Raw genomic sequence first — 17,657 nt, forward strand, 5'->3', positions numbered from 1 at the left:
ATCAAACTGAACAAACTTAATAATTTAAAATGTTCTATGTACACATAAATAACAGAATTCAAAAATTTAGGAAAATCTACCACGTGGATCGGCTATAGGTCGGAAAGGGATATATATGGGAGCTATATCTAAAACTGAATCGATTTCAACCAAATTTAGCTCGCATAGCTACAATGCTAAATCTACTCCCTGTGCAAAATTTCAACCAAATTGGGCCAAAACTCTGGCTTTTAGAACCATATTAGTCCATATCGGGCGAAAGATATATATGGGAGCTATATCTAAATCTGAACCGATTTCAATCAAATTTTGCACACTTGACTATGCGTTTAAGTGTTATGTTTGTACAAAATTTCAAGCAAATCGGTATAAAACTCTGGCTGTTGGGTCCATATTAGTGTATATCGGGCGAAAGATATTTATGGGAGCTATATCTAAATCTGAACCGATTTCTTCCAAAATCAATAGGGTTCTATTCCGACCCAAATTAGGAACATGTGCCAAATTTGAAGGCGATTGGACTTAAATTGCGACCTAGACTTTGATCACAAAAATGTGTTTACAGACAGACGGACGGACGGACAGACGGACATGGTTATATCGACTCAGGGACCTACCCTGAGCATTATTGCCAAAGACACCATGTGTCTATCTCGTCTCCTTCTGGGTGTTACAAACATATGCACTAACTTATAATACCCTGTTCCACAGTGTGGCACAGGGTATACAAATTATATTAAATGAACTTTCTGTGTAGTTAAAATTTATAACATCTTTGGAAGGACATTTTTGAAAGTGCTTTTAAAGTTGTGCCTTGAGAATAATTTCCAAATTTTGTTGCTGGTTGGAATATGATTCGATTATCGATGATAGTCTTTAGTAAACCGTTGTAGGCAATTCATAAGATTCGGTTTGGCCGAATATTCGGCCGTATGTATAAATATAATTACTTTTATATGGTATGACTGATATGTGTAAATGATGTTTGGTGAGTGAAACGAATTTAAATAACTTTCGAACAGGAAGTAAAACACGCAACTCAAAGGCATTCGACTCGAACTCAACAAAACTGAATATGGATTTTTTTCTTACCGTGAATAATTGAAAAGTGTTTGATTTTGTTTTGTATTTTTGATGTGTATCTATGGTATTGATATAGTATTTTATGTTAAAATTTTGTTGTTTTTTTATCCATGACGAGAAGATCACAATATTGGTTTGTCGTTTTTTTTTTTATGTTGCAAATTTAATTTAAGATGGTCGTTGCTGTTGGTGTACTATGTGATTGCATATCGAAGAATAATTCAAAGTGCACTATTGTGGATGTACAGTAGGAATGTGGTGAACGTGATGATGTTGATGGTGGTATTTCAACTTAGTCATGGAGTGCCGGTTTTTTTTTAATATTTGCCGGTTTATAGACAGAAAGATTGCTTGATTTGTGTTCGAGGTGGTGTTACCACAGCTGTTTCGGATGCATATTTTACTCAAATTGAATTTGATAAAAAGGATTATTTAATTATTTTATTTATAGTTTAATACATGCATTACATGGATTTATTTAAACCGATTGATTTATGACGTTGGTTTTTGTTTTTAAGTTTCTTTTCGGATTTTAATTTCAACTCATTTATTGTGGCATATAGTATCGATTGTTAGCATTCCAAGTGTATGATGGTGTATCAAGGCTTTGATAGTGTGACACCGATATTGAGGCTAATTTATAATATGTGAATATATAAAAATTTTCAAAAAAATAAAAGAAAAAGAGAAATATTTAGATAGTAGAAAGCAAAGATTTTTTTCTGAAAGATACATAGGAAGATTAGAGAGAGAAAAGGGAAGAAAGGAGTAGGTAGGTGAAATAATGGATATGTCTGATCCTGGTTTAAGATAGCTCTTTGAAAATGGTATTACAATTAATTTTTTTTTAATATCAAATTATTTACTTTTTAATATTATTCAACAACAACGTCTGGTAATGGCAGTCCTTGTTCTATATAATTTTAAATGTGATATTAATTTAGATACTATTGAACAATGAGTTAAAATGTAATAGGCCTCCCGAGCGAATGATCTTTTTTTGGGGATAAGAATCAAACGGCTTAAAAGTCAACAAAAAAAAAATCAGATTGATTTTTGCCGCAAAATTCAATTAGTTTTTTATATGACGTAATTTTTTAATCTTTATTTAAAATAATTTTCTTGTAATTTTTTTAATTACAAATCGTATATTTTTATACGATAAAAGTCCACAAAAAATAATTTTTTCCTCACACTGAAAAAACAGTGAATCCACCAAGAAGAAAAATGTTTGTTAATTTTAGAAATTTTAGATTATTTTTAGAAATTTTAGATTATTTTTAGAAATTTTTAACTAAAAAGTATTACGAACATAAAAATAATCATAATCGATCTTATAAAAATAAGTAAATATTTTTCGACAAATTCAATAAAATTTATTAGACATAATTAATTTTTTTTTCACATGTTAAAGAAAATGTTGTAATTTAAAGAAAACAAGTATATACGCCGTAAGTTCGGCCAGGCCGAATCTTATGTACCCTCCACCATGGAATGCGTAGAATCTTCTACCTTTGAATTAACTGGGTTGCGGCCGATGGCAAGGCATCTTAAAACTTCTTAACATCATCTTCTAAATTGTAAGTTAGTCCATGAGGGATATATATTAGGCAAAAGAAAGGTCCATTAAATTCGCATATATATTCAGTTCTTGACCGGTAGATATGGGGTAGTAATAATTACGAAGCGATATGAACTTTTGTGCGGAAATTATAGAGCCAGAATTGAAATATGGGGGTCGCTTTATATGGGAACTATATACAATTATAAATACGAGTCTACCAAAAATGGCAGATTTTTTATTGTTTGGTAGATTGCTAGAATTATTGATGTTTTGGTAGATTTTGCAAAATATTCCTCTCCAACCAAGAGGGGCTTCATAAATTTTCTATAGAAATTAACTTTTGACAAAATTTTCTATAGAAATAAAATTTTGACAAAATTTTCTCTAGAAATAAATTTTTGACAAAATTTGCTATAGAAATAAAATTTTGACAAAATATCTTAAAGAAATAAAATGTTGACAAAATTTTCTATAGAAATATAAAATTTTGACAAAATTTTCTATAGAAAAAAAATTTTGACAAAATTTTCTATAGAAAAAAAGAAATTGCCAAAATTTTCTATGGCAATAACATTTTGGTAGATTAGTTTTGGCTCAAGTGGCAATCGGGATTTTTCTGTGATTGGGGATCGGTTTATCTGGGGCTATATATAACTATAGATCGATACGGACCAATTTTGGTATGGTTGTTATCGGCCATATACTAGCGCAATGTACCAAATTTCAACCGGATCGGATGAAATTTGCTCCTTCAAGAGGCTCCTAAGGTCAAATCTGGGGATCGGTTTATATGGGGGCTATATATAATTATGGACCGATGTGGACCAATTTTTGCACGGTTGTTAGAGACCATATTCAAGAGGCTCTTAGGGTCAAATCTTGGGATCGGTTTATATAAGAGCTATATATAATTATGGACCGATGTGGACCAATTTTTGCACGGTTGTTAGAGACCATATTCAAGACGCTCCTAAGGTCAAATCTGGGGATCGGTTTATATGGGGGCTATATATAATTATGGACCGATGTGGAACAATTTTTGCATGATTGGTAGAGACCATATACCAACACCATCTACCAAATTTCAGTCTGATCGGATGAAATTTGCTTCTCTTTGAGACTCCGCAAGCCAAATCTGAGGATCGGTTTATATGGGAGCTATATATAATTATGAACCGATGTGGACCAATTTTTGCATGGTTGTTAGAGACCATATACCAACACCATGTACCAAATTTCAGCCGAATCGGATGAAAATTGCTTCTCTTTGAGGCTCCGCAAGCCAAATCTGGTTGTCCGTTTATATGGGGGCTATACGTAAAAGTGATCCGATATGGCCCATTTGCAATACTATCCGACCTATATCAATAACAACTACTTATGCCAAGTTCAAGTCGATAGCCTGTTTCGTTCGGAAGTTAGCATGATTTCAACAGACGGACGGACATGCTTAGATTGACTCAGGATTTCACCATGATCCAGAATATGTATACTTTATGGGGTTTGAGAGCAATACTTCTATGTATTACAAACGGAATGACAAGTTATCCTCCACCATAGGATAGGGGGGTATCCTATGGTGGAGGGTATAAAAATTAGAATGTCTTTAGTGCCAAAGAGAGATTTTTACAAATTTAAAGAAATATGAACTATTTTGTGAGAAATACGAATTTAGTTAATGTTTACACTCAAAAAAAGTTTACTTGGATCCAAAGATTTTGACCTTCCCTTAAAGATTTTGGTATTGATTCCGAGCCAAAGATGCGGCTTCTTTAAAATAAAGAAATTTTTTAGCGACTTATCTGGCTTTAAATCTAGGACCAATAAAATTAAAATTAGGATACAGATCTCATTTATTAAATTTTCATTCTCTTTTCGCGGTTTATTAATAAAGGTACTCACGTACAAACAAATGCCAGTTTAAAAAATCGAAATTATAACGGATACTTCAAAGTAAAATTCCAAAAAAAAACTTTAAACCAAAGACACTAAATCCTCAAAATAAGTCTTAGCCTATATTTGAAGCGTTTTTATCTTAAATTTAAAGTTTCAATATTTCAGTTAATTTAAGGACAATTTCTTTAAACCAAAAATGTGTTTCTGTACTTTAAGGAAAATTAGCCTTAGTTCAAAGACATGGGGCTTTAACGGAGGGAAGCAAATTTACAAAATTTGTGTCCTAAGTTTAACGAAAAAAATTTTTGAAGCAAATATTATAAACTTTATTTTAATTAAAATTTCATTATTTCATTCTATTTTAAAGAAATTATATTTTAAAGAAATTTGTTTTTTTTTTTGTAAATTGCTCATCCTAAAATTTAGGTTGCATAATCTTTAAAATTATGTAAATATTTTTTTCAGTGTATGCTTCATTTCCCGTTTTGTAGTTCATTTAACTAACGTACGCAAAAAATTACACTAGTTTACCAAAAAAAAATCATGGACACTTGATGAGAGGCAACTTTTCTTATGTATTTTGATCTGTTGAATTCGAAAAAAATTTCAAAAAATTTTTCTGGCGGAAAAGGTCCATTGTAAATTACGAATTTGGCTTTTTGCCTCGATATTTTTTGAACCACTTAACTTATTACAGATCCAATTATAAACGATTATTCGTCATCGTCAATAGCTTTCATTTAAGTATCAACAACGATGTCATCGGTCATTTCTAACTCGAGATATAATTTGTTTAGTGAAAAAAGAGCGAAAAACTAAAAATAACGGGATATCTCAAAAACTGTTCCATAAAAAAAATTTTAAACATTTCTTTCGAATTCAGCAGATCAAAATACATAACAGTCGACTCTCATCATGTGTACATTTTAATTAATGTTTTCAATTCAATTTCGATTTTTAAAATTTAGATTAAATTTTCTTTCATGGTGAATTCAATATTTTTCCAATTAAATTAACAAAATTTTTTTAATACAATGAATTTAGTTCAATTTAATTGGCCTAACACTTTATTAGCCAGTAAAGGTTGCTGAATGTATATAATTTAATATAAAATTTATTTTCACATAATTTAGCATAAGTTTAATTATTGTAGATTAATTTAATCTATATTAAGTTAATTTAATTTATTTTAGTAAAAATGTTTAGCTTATTTTAGTCAAATTTAGTTAATTTATTTAATTCACAAAGTTTGCGTTACATTCCTTTTGCTTTTATTTAAAGAAAACTGCCTAAAAATATGCTGTACAGAATTATTTAAGATTAATTCCTTTGAGTGCAAAGTTCAAGACGATTTTTTTTAATATTATCCAAATTGATGCATGTTTAATAATGTCAATTAAAATTTGACTGCATCAATTAATATCGGGTTTTAATCAAAAATTTTAAGACAATTTACTTCATTATTATATTTATTAATTTGGAACGTTTTACATAAACCATTCTCCAGACGAGCATGTTTATTAATTATAATATTTTTTTATACCATATATAAGCTATCCGAAAATTTGGGAGATTTTTTCAAAGTCAAATGAAAATATTTCAGTTTGCAGAAGAGAGTTACAGAAGAGGAAGAAAGTTTAGGAAATTTTTCAAAGAAATTCTTTATTAAGCATTCTGAAATGTTGGCCTGTTGCCTTTATCAAAACTAAAAAAAAGCATTATCATTATTTTATTACAGAGGTGGTAGCGGGATTGTTGCAAATGTTACTTCTTGCATTTAGTTTAGTTAGAAAGGAAAGGAGAAAAGAACATTATTAACTTACGTCGTGAACCCATACGTTTTACAGTCTGTTCTGTGCCCAAGCTCATGGCACGCCCAACAGCCTTTAGTGATTTCAAAATTTCTTCGGGATCTCTGCGTGCCACCGACGATCTTCGACGACCCACCAAATAGGTGGATGGAGGTGGAGCCATATCATCTTCTCGGTTCTTATCAGCATCTTGAAATGACGAACGTCGAGATCCGGGCAATGATCTCGAAAAATCTTTGCCCAATTGATAGACTTCCACTTCCAATGTTTCCGATTGGGATGAACCACGCCTTGAACCGGCAATCCATGCATGATCTGGATGCAAGAGTGATGTGCACTCACCAATCGAATCCACATCATCCGACATGGAACGTTGCATATTGTAATCTCTACGCAGCAGGCGTGAAACATCACCTCCGGGACCGCCCGCAGCTATTGAGCCTCGCGGTGATACACTGGGGGATTTCGATATGCTAATGCCACGCAAACCTTTGGGATCCTCTAGACGACACCAAATGGCTCGATCGTCTAAAAATACTTGTTGCAATTCAACATTACACTCGCCCAGAAATATGGACTCAGTATGAGGTACCAAATCCCACAATTGTATATCAATATAACGATCCATGAGGTTGTCAGCCTTCACGTGAGGAAATGAGAGTGTAGCATTCCATATCGGGTTCTGTGTAGGTGGACTCACTTCGGTCTGTTGGACTGAACCATCACCGCTGAAAAGAGACGAACAATATTATTAAATTATATATTGCTAAAGATTTATATAGGGAACATTCTGTAAATTAGGTAAACTGGTTTTTGGTGACAGATTCATTTAGGATTTTCCTACTCCAAATGGAACTTCTTTTTTGTATATAATGCCTAAATTAATTACAAAACAAGTAAGTAAAGACAAAAGTCGGGCGGGGCCGACTATATTATACCCTTCACCATTATGTAGACCAAAATTTGTGTTACTATATCTGATTTATATCTGAAAAGATTTGGAGACCATTTTTTGTATTTCTACAAAATCGCTAGAATTAAAAATTAAATCGTCTAATACCCTGCGATGAAACACAATGTTAGTAAAAAACAAGTATATACGGCCGTAAGTTCGGCCAGGCTGAAGCTTATGTACCCTCCATCATGGATTGCGTAGAAACTTCTTCTAAACACTGCCATCCACAATCGAATTACGTAAGTTGCGGTAACGCTTGCCGATGGCAAGGTATCTTAAAACCTCCTAACACCATCTTCTAAATTGTATGTAAGTCCATACGTGGTATATATTAAATCAAAAAAGATCGCTCCAATACGTATATAATTCAGTTTGACAAAGTAGACATAAAATGTTGACAAAATTTTCTACAGAAATAAAATTTTAACAAAATTTTCTATAGAAATAAAATTTTCACAAAATTTTCTATAGAAATAAAAATTTTGACAAAATTTTCTACAGAAATAAAATTTTAACAAAATTTTCTATAGAAATAAACTTTTGACAAAATTTTCTATAGAAATAAAATCTTGGTAGATTATTTTTGGCTCGAGTGGCAACCATGATTATGAACCGAATAAAATTTGAACAAAATTTTCTATAGAAATAAAATTTTGACAAAATTTTCTATAGAAATAAAATTTTGACAATAATGAAAATTTTATTATGAACGGAATACAAATTTAACAAAATTTTCTCTAGAAATAAAATTTTGACAAAATTTTCTATAGAAATAAAATTTTGGTAGATTATTTTTAGCTCTAGTAGCAACCATGATTATGAACCGATATGGACCAATTTTTGTGTGATTGGACCAGTTTTGGTATGGTTCTTAGCGACCATATACTAACACCACGATCCTAATTTGAACCGGATCGGAAGAATTTTGCTCCTCCAAGAGGCTCCGGAGGTCAAATCTGGAGAATGTTTTATATGGGGGCTATATATAATTATGGACCGATATGGACCAATTCTGGCACGGTTGTTAAAGATCATATACTAACACCATGTTCCAAATTACAACCGGATTGGATGAAATTTGCTTCTCTTGGAGACTTCGCAAACCAAATCTGGGGATCGGTTTATATGGGGGCTATATATAATTATGAACCGATGTGGACCAATTTTTGCACGGTTGTTAGAGACCATATACCAATACCATGTACCAAATTACAACCGGATTGGATGAAATTTGCTTCTCTTGGAGACTTCGCAAGCCAAATCTGGGGATCGGTTTATATGGGGGCTATATATAATTATGAACCGATATGGACCAATTTTTGCATGGTTGTTAGAGACCATATACCAATATCATGTACCAAATTTCAGGCGGATCGGATGCAATTTGCTTCTCTTTGAGGCTTCGCAAGCCAAATCTGGAGATCGGTTTATATGGGTGCTATATATAATTATGGACCGATGTGGACCAATTTTTGCATGGTTGTTAGAGACCATTTACCAACATCATGTACCAAATTTCAGCCGGATCGGATGAAATTTGCTTCTCTTTGAGGCTCCGCAAGCCAAATCTGGGGATCGGTTTATATGGGGGCTATATATAATTAAGGACCGATATGGACCAATTTTTGCATGGTTGTTAGAGACCATATACCAACATCATGTACCATATTTCAGCCGGATCGGATGAAATTTTCTTCCCTTTGAGGCTCCGCAAGCCAAATCTGGGGATCGGTTTATATGGGGGCTATATATAATTATGGACCGATGTGGACAAATTTTTGCATGGTTGTTAGAGACCATATACCAAATTTCAGCCGGATCGGATGAAATTTGCTTCTCTTTTAGGCTCCGCAAGCCAAATCTGGGGATCGGTTTATATGGGGCAATATATATAATTATGGACCGATGTGGACCAATTTTTGCATGGTTGTTAGAGACCATATACCAACACCAAGTACCAAATTTCAGCCGGATCGGATGAAATATGCTTCTGTTAGAGGCTCCACAAGCCAAATCTGAGGGTCCCTTTATATGGGGGCTATACGTAAAAGTGGACCGATGTGGCCCATTTTCAGTACCAGCCGACCTACATCGATAACAACTACTTGTGCCAAGTTTCAAGTCGATAGCTATTTTCGTTCGGAAGTTAGCGTGATTTCAACAGACGGACGGACGGACGGACATGCTTAGATCGACTCAGAATTTCACCACGACCCAGAATATATATACTTTATGGGGTCTTAGAGCAATATTTCGATGTGTTACAAACGGAATGACAAAGTTAATATACCCCCATCCTATGATGGAGGGTATAATAAATATGGGAAATATAAAGCTAGAGAAATTTTGATGCAATTGTACAAAATAGCATTTATGATTTATCGGGCGATACATATGTATTCGAGTTATAGGACAATTTGAGTAACATTTACAATTTTTGCTACTCAGCAGTGGCGATTTTACAAGGATATTGGTTAAATCTCGCCAAGGTATGTGGTCAATTGTGGGTTGTGATATATTATTTGGGCAATTCGGGCGATATTTCCACAAGTCGTAGGTTTATTGAAAATTCGACCATTCTCTGGAAAGTTTGGCATTACAGTGTGTAGGATATGACTACGATATGGGGAAGTCATCACAGATTTTTGTGTAAAATGTGGGTATTTTGGCCATTTCCCCTACTCTGGCGTACATATATATGGGAGCTATATCTAAATATAAACCGATTTTGACCAAATTTGACATGCATAGTCAGAATAATAATCCTGTTAACATATCTCAGCAGAAAACATAAGTGGGAGAATAATTTTGGCCTCCGTGGTCATATGGGTGTTAATCGGCCGAAAGATATATATGGGAGCTATTCAACCAAAATTAGCACGCTTAACGATACTACTCATACGTACTCCTTGTGCAAAATTTGAAGCAAATCATGACAAACCTTTTGCTTTTGAGGACATATGACTCTAAATTGGGCGAAAGGTATATATGGGAGCTATATCTAAATCTGAACTGATTTTAACCAAATTTAGCACACTGAATTATACACTTAAACGTACTCCTTGTGCAAAATTTTAAGCAAATCAGGACAAAACTCTGGCTTTTGAGGCCATATTAGTCGAAATCGGACGAAAGGTATATATGGGAGCTATATCTACATCTGAACCGATTTCAACCAAATTTAGCACAATTAACAATACTATTAAATGTATTCCTTGTGCAATATTTGAAGCGAATCAGGGCAAAACTCTGGCTTTTGAGGCCATATAAGTTCAAATCGAACGAAAGATATATATGGAAGCTATATCTAAATCTGAACCGATTTGGCTGATATTGTGCACATCTTACGAAAGCCCCAAAATATTTGGCTGGCCGAATATTTGAATTTTGAGAAAATACGTTGATAAATACGTCAATTATGACCAGATCGGTGATAAATATATATGACAGCTATATCTAAATCTGAACCGATTTTTTCCAAAATCAATAGCGATTGTCTTTGAGCCAATGTAAAACTCTGTGCCAAATTTGAGGACGATCGGACTTAAACTGCGAGCTGTACTTTGCACACAAAATTACATATACAGACAGACGGACGGAGGGACAGACAGACAGACAGACGGACATCGCTAAATCGACTCAGAATTTAATTCTAAGACGATCGGTATACTAAACGATGGGTCCCAGACTTTCCTTTTTGGCGTTACATACAAATGCAAAAATTTATTATACCCTGTACCACAGTAGGGGTGAAGGGTATAAATATGGGAAACATTTAAATCTGAAGTAATTTTAAGGAAACTTCGCAAAAGTTTATTTATGATTTATCGCTCAATATATATGTATTAGAGTTTAGGAAAATTAGAGTCATTTTTACAACTTTTCGAAATAGCAGTGGCGATTTAACAAGGAAAATGTTGGTATTTTGACCATTTTTGTCGAAATCAGAAAAACATATAGATGGGAGCTATATCTAAATCTGAACCGATTTCAATCAAATTTGGCACACATGACTATATTACTAATTGTACTTCTAGTGCAAAATTTCAACCAAATTGGGTCAAAAGTCTGGCTTCTGGGGCCATAAAAGTCCATATCGGGCGAAAAATATATATGGAAGCTATATCTAAATCTGAACCGAGTTCAATCAAATTTGGCACACATGGCTATACTACCAATTGTACTCCTTGTGCAAAATTTCAAGCTAATCGGGATAAAACTCTGGCTTTTGGGTCCATATAAGTGCATATCGGGCGAAAGATATACATGGGAGCTATATCTAAATCTGAATCGATTTCAACCAAATTTGGCACGTATAGCTACAATGCTAAATCTACTCCCTGTGCAAAATTTCAACCAAATTGGGCCAAAACTCTGGCTTTTAGGACCATATTAGTCCATATCGGGCGAAAGATATATATGGGAGCTATATCTAAATCTGAACCGATTTCAATCAAATTTTGCACACTTAACTCTACTACTAATTGTACTCCTAGTGCAAAATTTCAACCAAATTCGGCCAAAAATCTGGCTTTGGGGCCATATAAGTCCATATCGGGCGAAAGATATATATGGGAGCTATATCTAAATCTGAACCGTTTTCACTCAAATTTCGCACACTTGACTATACGACTAAGTGTTATGTTTGTAAAAAATTTCAAGCAAATCGGTATAAAACTCTGGCTGCTGGGTTCATATTAGTGCATATCGGGCGAAAGATATATATGGGAGCTATATCTAAATCTGAACCGATTTCTTCCAAAATCAATAGGGTTCTATTCTGAATATGTGCCAAATTTGAAGGTGATTGGACTTAAATTGCGACCTAGACTTTGATCACAAAAATGTGTTCACAGACAGACGGACGGACGGACAGACGGACATGGTTATATCGACTCAGGGACCTACCCTGAGCATTATTGCCAAAGACACCATGTGTCTATCTCGTCTCCTTCTAGGTGTTACAAACACATGCATTAACTTATAATACCCTGTTCCACAGTGTGACGCAGGGTATAAAAAGAAGCACAACTAATCGTCAAAATTTAAAAAGAAACTTTCCTCTTCTTTATTCCACGGCATACAGTAGGGTGTTAATTTAGTATTTGGACTAGAAGCGGATATAGGATTTTATTTTTCGGGCCCAAACCCTAACACAATTTTACTCAGCTTGGCAAAGACATTTTTCTACAATTGTGAAATCATTTGATGAGAACTCGGTCCTAAATGTTGCCCCTCATGGGTTTTCCTTACTGATTTGAGCAATATCCCATAATTATAGAAATTATGAAGATGGTTTACCTGCATATTGTTTTACCAATTAATTTTATTACTTGGATATTTGGAATTAAATTTTCATTCATACACAGAAAAAATTTTCACGAAAGTTTTTCTAATTAAAATCTTAATTGAGTTCTAAAAAATGTTCAATTAAACATTTAATTGATTCAACAAATTTTTTAATTGAAACAAAAATCAATCACACAAATTAATAGTACCAATTAATTTTTTAATTGGATCAATTAATTTTTTTATTGACTATCAATTAATTTTTTAATTAATACTATCATTTCTGTGATTGAAGACATTTCAATTAAAAAATTAATTGGATCAATTAATTTCGTGATTGAATTAAAAAAAAAATTGTGTGTAAATACATAGTGATTGAACACTAGTTTTCATTTTCAGCCCGAAAGCTGATATGACAAAAATTTTATATTTTTAAAATTTTTAAATTATCACTGACTTTCTACAGCATATTTCATTATTCTTTTTCATAAAAAATTGTCATTCATTTATTGAGGATTTTGTGAGGAACTGTAATTTAAATTGGGAAGGCGTCCTAATTTGGGGACACAAGACAAGTTTTCATCGACGACAAAAATAAATGCCGAATATTATGGGGCAAATGTCCTAAAGACACTATTGAATTTCCCGACAGACAAACCCTCCCCCGCACACCATGGACATTCCAAAAAAACTCAACACCATCAAAATGGTTTATAAGGAAGTTTCCTATGTCATTTCTACCGTGCAATGGTCACCAAAATCTCCGGATTTGGTGTATTTTGGAGAGTAAGGTTGGCATTATCTCAAGCGGCGTTTGGATGAGAATGGTCCAAAATATCACAGATACACTTTCGTGAATAGTGTGATGGCTTTGTCTGCCGTTTGGAGGCCATTATTCGTAGCACATTCGAACAATTCTAATCCGACATTTTTTGCTTTTGGACAATAAAATTAAAAAATAAAAAGTATATCGATGCCCTCATTCCAGAGTACGCTAAGTCGACTTAGCATGTTTTGATGGAGTTCGCTGTGTTTTATTCGGATTGATGAGAATTGCATCCTGTCAAAATTTTGAATTTATTGGACCTTTCTATCAAAAGTTATGTACTTAGCCTGTGTCTAAAGTTTTAAAAATTTCCAATCCAAAAAGGGCAAAAAGCTTTATTCGGTCTAAAGTATTCTGTCATTTTTACCCATGTTCTATTATCACTACTTTGAGTTCGTACATACTAAAAAAATTATAAAACAAGTAAGGAAAGTCTAAAGTCGGGCGGGGCGGCCTATATTATACCCTGCACCACTTTGTAGATCTAAATTTTCGATACCATATCACATCCGTCAAATGTATTGGGGGCTATATATAAAGGTTTGTCCCAAATACATACATTTAAATATCACTCGATCTGGACAGAATTTGATAGACTTCTACAAAAACTATAGATTCAAAATTTATGTCGGCTAATGCACTAGGATGGAACACAATATTAGTATATAAATATTATTATTATTCTTTTCCTCTGTTGGTTAAGCTACTCTTGTAGTTTATTCAATGTATGGTTTTAAGCTGAAATAAAAAACAACAACAATGCTTAAAGAACAAAACCAACAATAACAAAACAAAACAAATGGGAATATGGGAAACATTTAAATCTGAAGCAATTTTAAGCAAACTTCGCAAAAGTTTATTTATGATTTATCGTTCGATATATATGTATTAGAAGTTTAGGAAAATTAGAGTCATTTTTACAAATTTTCGACTAAGCAGTGGCGATTTTACAAGGAAAATGTTGGTCGAAATCAGAAAAACATATATATGGGAGCTAAATCTAAATCTGAACCGATGTCAACCAAATTTGGCACGCATAGCTACAATGCTAATTCTACTCCCTGTGCAAAATTTCAACTAAATCGGAGTTAAAAATTGGCCTCTGTGGTCATATGAGTGTAAATCGGGCGAAAGCTATATATGGGAGATATATCTAAATCTGAACCGATTTCAACCAAATTTGGCACGCATAGCTACAATGCTAATTATACTCCCTGTGCAAAATTTCAACTAAATCGGAGCAAAAAATTGGCCTCTGTGGTCATTTGAGTGTAAATCGGGCGAAAGCTATATATGGGAGCTATATCTAAATCTGAACCGATTTCAACCAAATTTGACACGCATAGCTACAATGCTAATTCTACTCCCTGTGCAAAATTTCAACTAAATCAGAGCACAAAATTGGCCTCTGTGGGCAAATGAGTGTAAATCGGGCGAAAGCTATATATGGGAGCTATATCTAAATCTGAACCGATTTGGCTGATATTTTGCAAGTTTTTCGAGACTCATAAAATTTTCGGATGTACGGAATTTTAGGAAGATCGGTTGATATACACGCCAATTATGACCAGATCGGTGAAAAATATATATGGCAGCTATATCTAAATCTGAACCGATTTTTTCCAAAATCAATAGGGATCGTCTTTGAGCCGAAACAGGACCCTATACCAAATTTTAGGACAATCGGACTAAAACTGCGAGCTGTAATTTGCACACAAAAATACATCAACAGACAGACAGACGGACAGACAGACAGACAGACAGACAGACAGACAGACAGACAGACAGATAGACAGACAGACGGACATCGCTAAATCGACTCAGAATTTAATTCTAAGACGATCGGTATACTAAACGATGGGTCTCAGACTTTTCCTTCTTGGCGTTACATACAAATGCACAAACTTATTATACCCTGTACCACAGTAGTGGTGAAGGGTATAAAAATATGATTTTAAGACCGAAAATAAGGGAATTTCTATCTTATACGGGGTTTCAGAAATTTCAAAAAACAAAACTTTGTTCTTGTTTCCTGTAAAATTCACTTTTTAGACTTAACGCACTTTGGAATGTAAACATCGATATATCCTTTACATTATTGCATTACATATCAGTCACTCTGTATTTATGAAATTGTGCTATTGTTTAAATTTTAATAACAAATTTTGTTAATATAAATAGGACTTTTCGACCAATGTATTGAGGGGTGTATAAAATCCAACTGAACTTCGACAGGAGCCAAATGGCGGGAATAATAAGTTGGTAAGATTCATGTAATTTTAGGTCAGAAACTTTGGTTTTGCTAATTATAATGTTTACACTCACCACTTGGGAAGGATCCGAACTTTGGCATACGCTTCCGGTAAATTTCCATGTCCATAGGCTTCATCACGCAGTGCTAAATCATCTGCAGCCATAAGAGATACGGCCAATTCGCTGCGTTCACTGTGATACCACACTTGTATTTGAACACGACCACTCACAAGTTTTTCTCGAGCAATTTGTTCCTATATTGTAAAAAGAGTAGTTGTATTTGATTTTATAAATAAAACAAAAGGAATTGAAATAGTATTAAATTAGAGTATATACATTTTTCTGATTTTGTATCAAGGATTAAGTTATAATATGAATATTCTTTTGATATGTAAAACTGTTTGAGTTTACAAAGACATTATCAATCAACAACTTTTTGGAGAGCAAAATCGAGTGTCAATAACGGTTGCCACACTTGAGAGAATTCTACCAAAAATGGTAGATTTTTCACTGTTTGGTAGATTGGTGGAATTCTTGATGTTTTGGTTGAGTTTGGGAAACATTCCTCTCCAACTAAGAGGTACTTCAATTCTCTATAGAAATAAAATGTTGACCAAATTTTCTATAGAAATAAAATTTTAGCAACATTTTCTGTAGAAAAAAAATTGACAAAATTTTCCACAGAAATAAAATTTTGATAAAATTTTCTATAGAAATAAAATGTTGACAAAATTTTCTATAGAAATAAAATTTTAACAAAATTGTGTATAGAAATAAAATGTTGACAAAAAAATCTACAGAAATAAAATTTTGACAAAATTTTCTATAGAAATAAAATTTTGAAAAAATTTTCGATAGAAACAAAATTTTGACAAAATTTTCTATAGAATAAAATTTTGACAAAAAAAAATCTACACAAATAACATTTTAACAAAATTTTCTATAGAACTACAATTTTGACAAAATTTTCTATTGAAATAAAATTGTGACAAAATTTTCTATAGAAATAAAATTTTAGAAACATTTTCTGTAGGAAAAAAAAATTGACAAAATTTTCTACAGAAATAAAATTTTGATAAAATTTTCTATAGAAATAAAATTTTGACAAACTTTTCTATAGAAATAAAATTTTAACAAAATTGTGTATAGAAATAAAATGTTGAAAAAAAAAAATTTACAGAAATAAAATTTTGACAAAATTTTCTATAGAAATAAAATTTTGAAAAAATTTTCGATAGAAACAAAATTTTGACAAAATTTTCTATAGAAATAAAATGTTGACAAAAATTTCTATAGAAATAAAATTTTGACAAAATTTTCTATACAATTAAAATTTTAAGAAAATTTTCTATAGAAATAAAATCTTGACAAATTTTCTATAGAAATAAATTTTTGACAAAATTTTCTAAAGAAATAAAATTTTCTATACAACTAAAATTTTAACAAAATTTTCTATAGAAATAAAATCTTGACACATTTTCTATAGAAATAAAATTTTGACAAAATTTTTTACAGAAATAAAATTTTGACAAAATTTTCCATAGAAATAAAATTTTAAAAAAATTTTCTAAAGAAATAAAATTTTGATAAATTTTCTATAGAAATAAAATTTGGACAAAATGTTCTATTGAAATAAAATTTTAACAACATTGTATTTCTATAGAAAATAAAATTCTATAGAAATAACATTTTGACAAAAAAATTCTACAGAAATAAAATTTTGACAAAATTTTCTATAGAAATAAAACTTTGACAAAAATTTCGATATTAATAAAATTTTGACAAAATTTTCTATTGAAATAAAATTTTGAAAAAATTTTCTAAAGAAATAAAATTTTGATAAAATTTTCTATAGAAATAAAATTTGGACAAAATTTTGTATTGTAATAAAATTTTAACAAAATTTTATTTCTTTAGCAAATAAAATTTTGTTCTATAGAAAATAAAATTCTATAGAAATAAAATTTTGACAAAAAAAAA

General features: G+C 32.1%; 1 protein-coding gene across 1 annotated transcript in view; it reads right to left on the minus strand.

The window, feature by feature from the left end:
* Fife (regulating synaptic membrane exocytosis protein fife) overlaps positions 1 to 17,657 on the minus strand; it is a 247,418-nt gene that overhangs the window by 19,579 nt on the left and 210,182 nt on the right. The window contains exons 11-12 of the mRNA XM_075307714.1: positions 15,750 to 15,931; positions 6,367 to 7,082 (exon numbers count right to left, since the gene is read on the minus strand). Of these exons, the coding sequence (XP_075163829.1) occupies positions 6,367 to 7,082; positions 15,750 to 15,931 (898 nt within the window). The remainder of the gene's footprint in view (positions 1 to 6,366; positions 7,083 to 15,749; positions 15,932 to 17,657) is intronic.

This window comes from Haematobia irritans, chromosome 4, assembly GCF_050003625.1.
Source record: "Haematobia irritans isolate KBUSLIRL chromosome 4, ASM5000362v1, whole genome shotgun sequence".
Lineage (NCBI taxonomy): Eukaryota > Metazoa > Arthropoda > Insecta > Diptera > Muscidae > Haematobia > Haematobia irritans.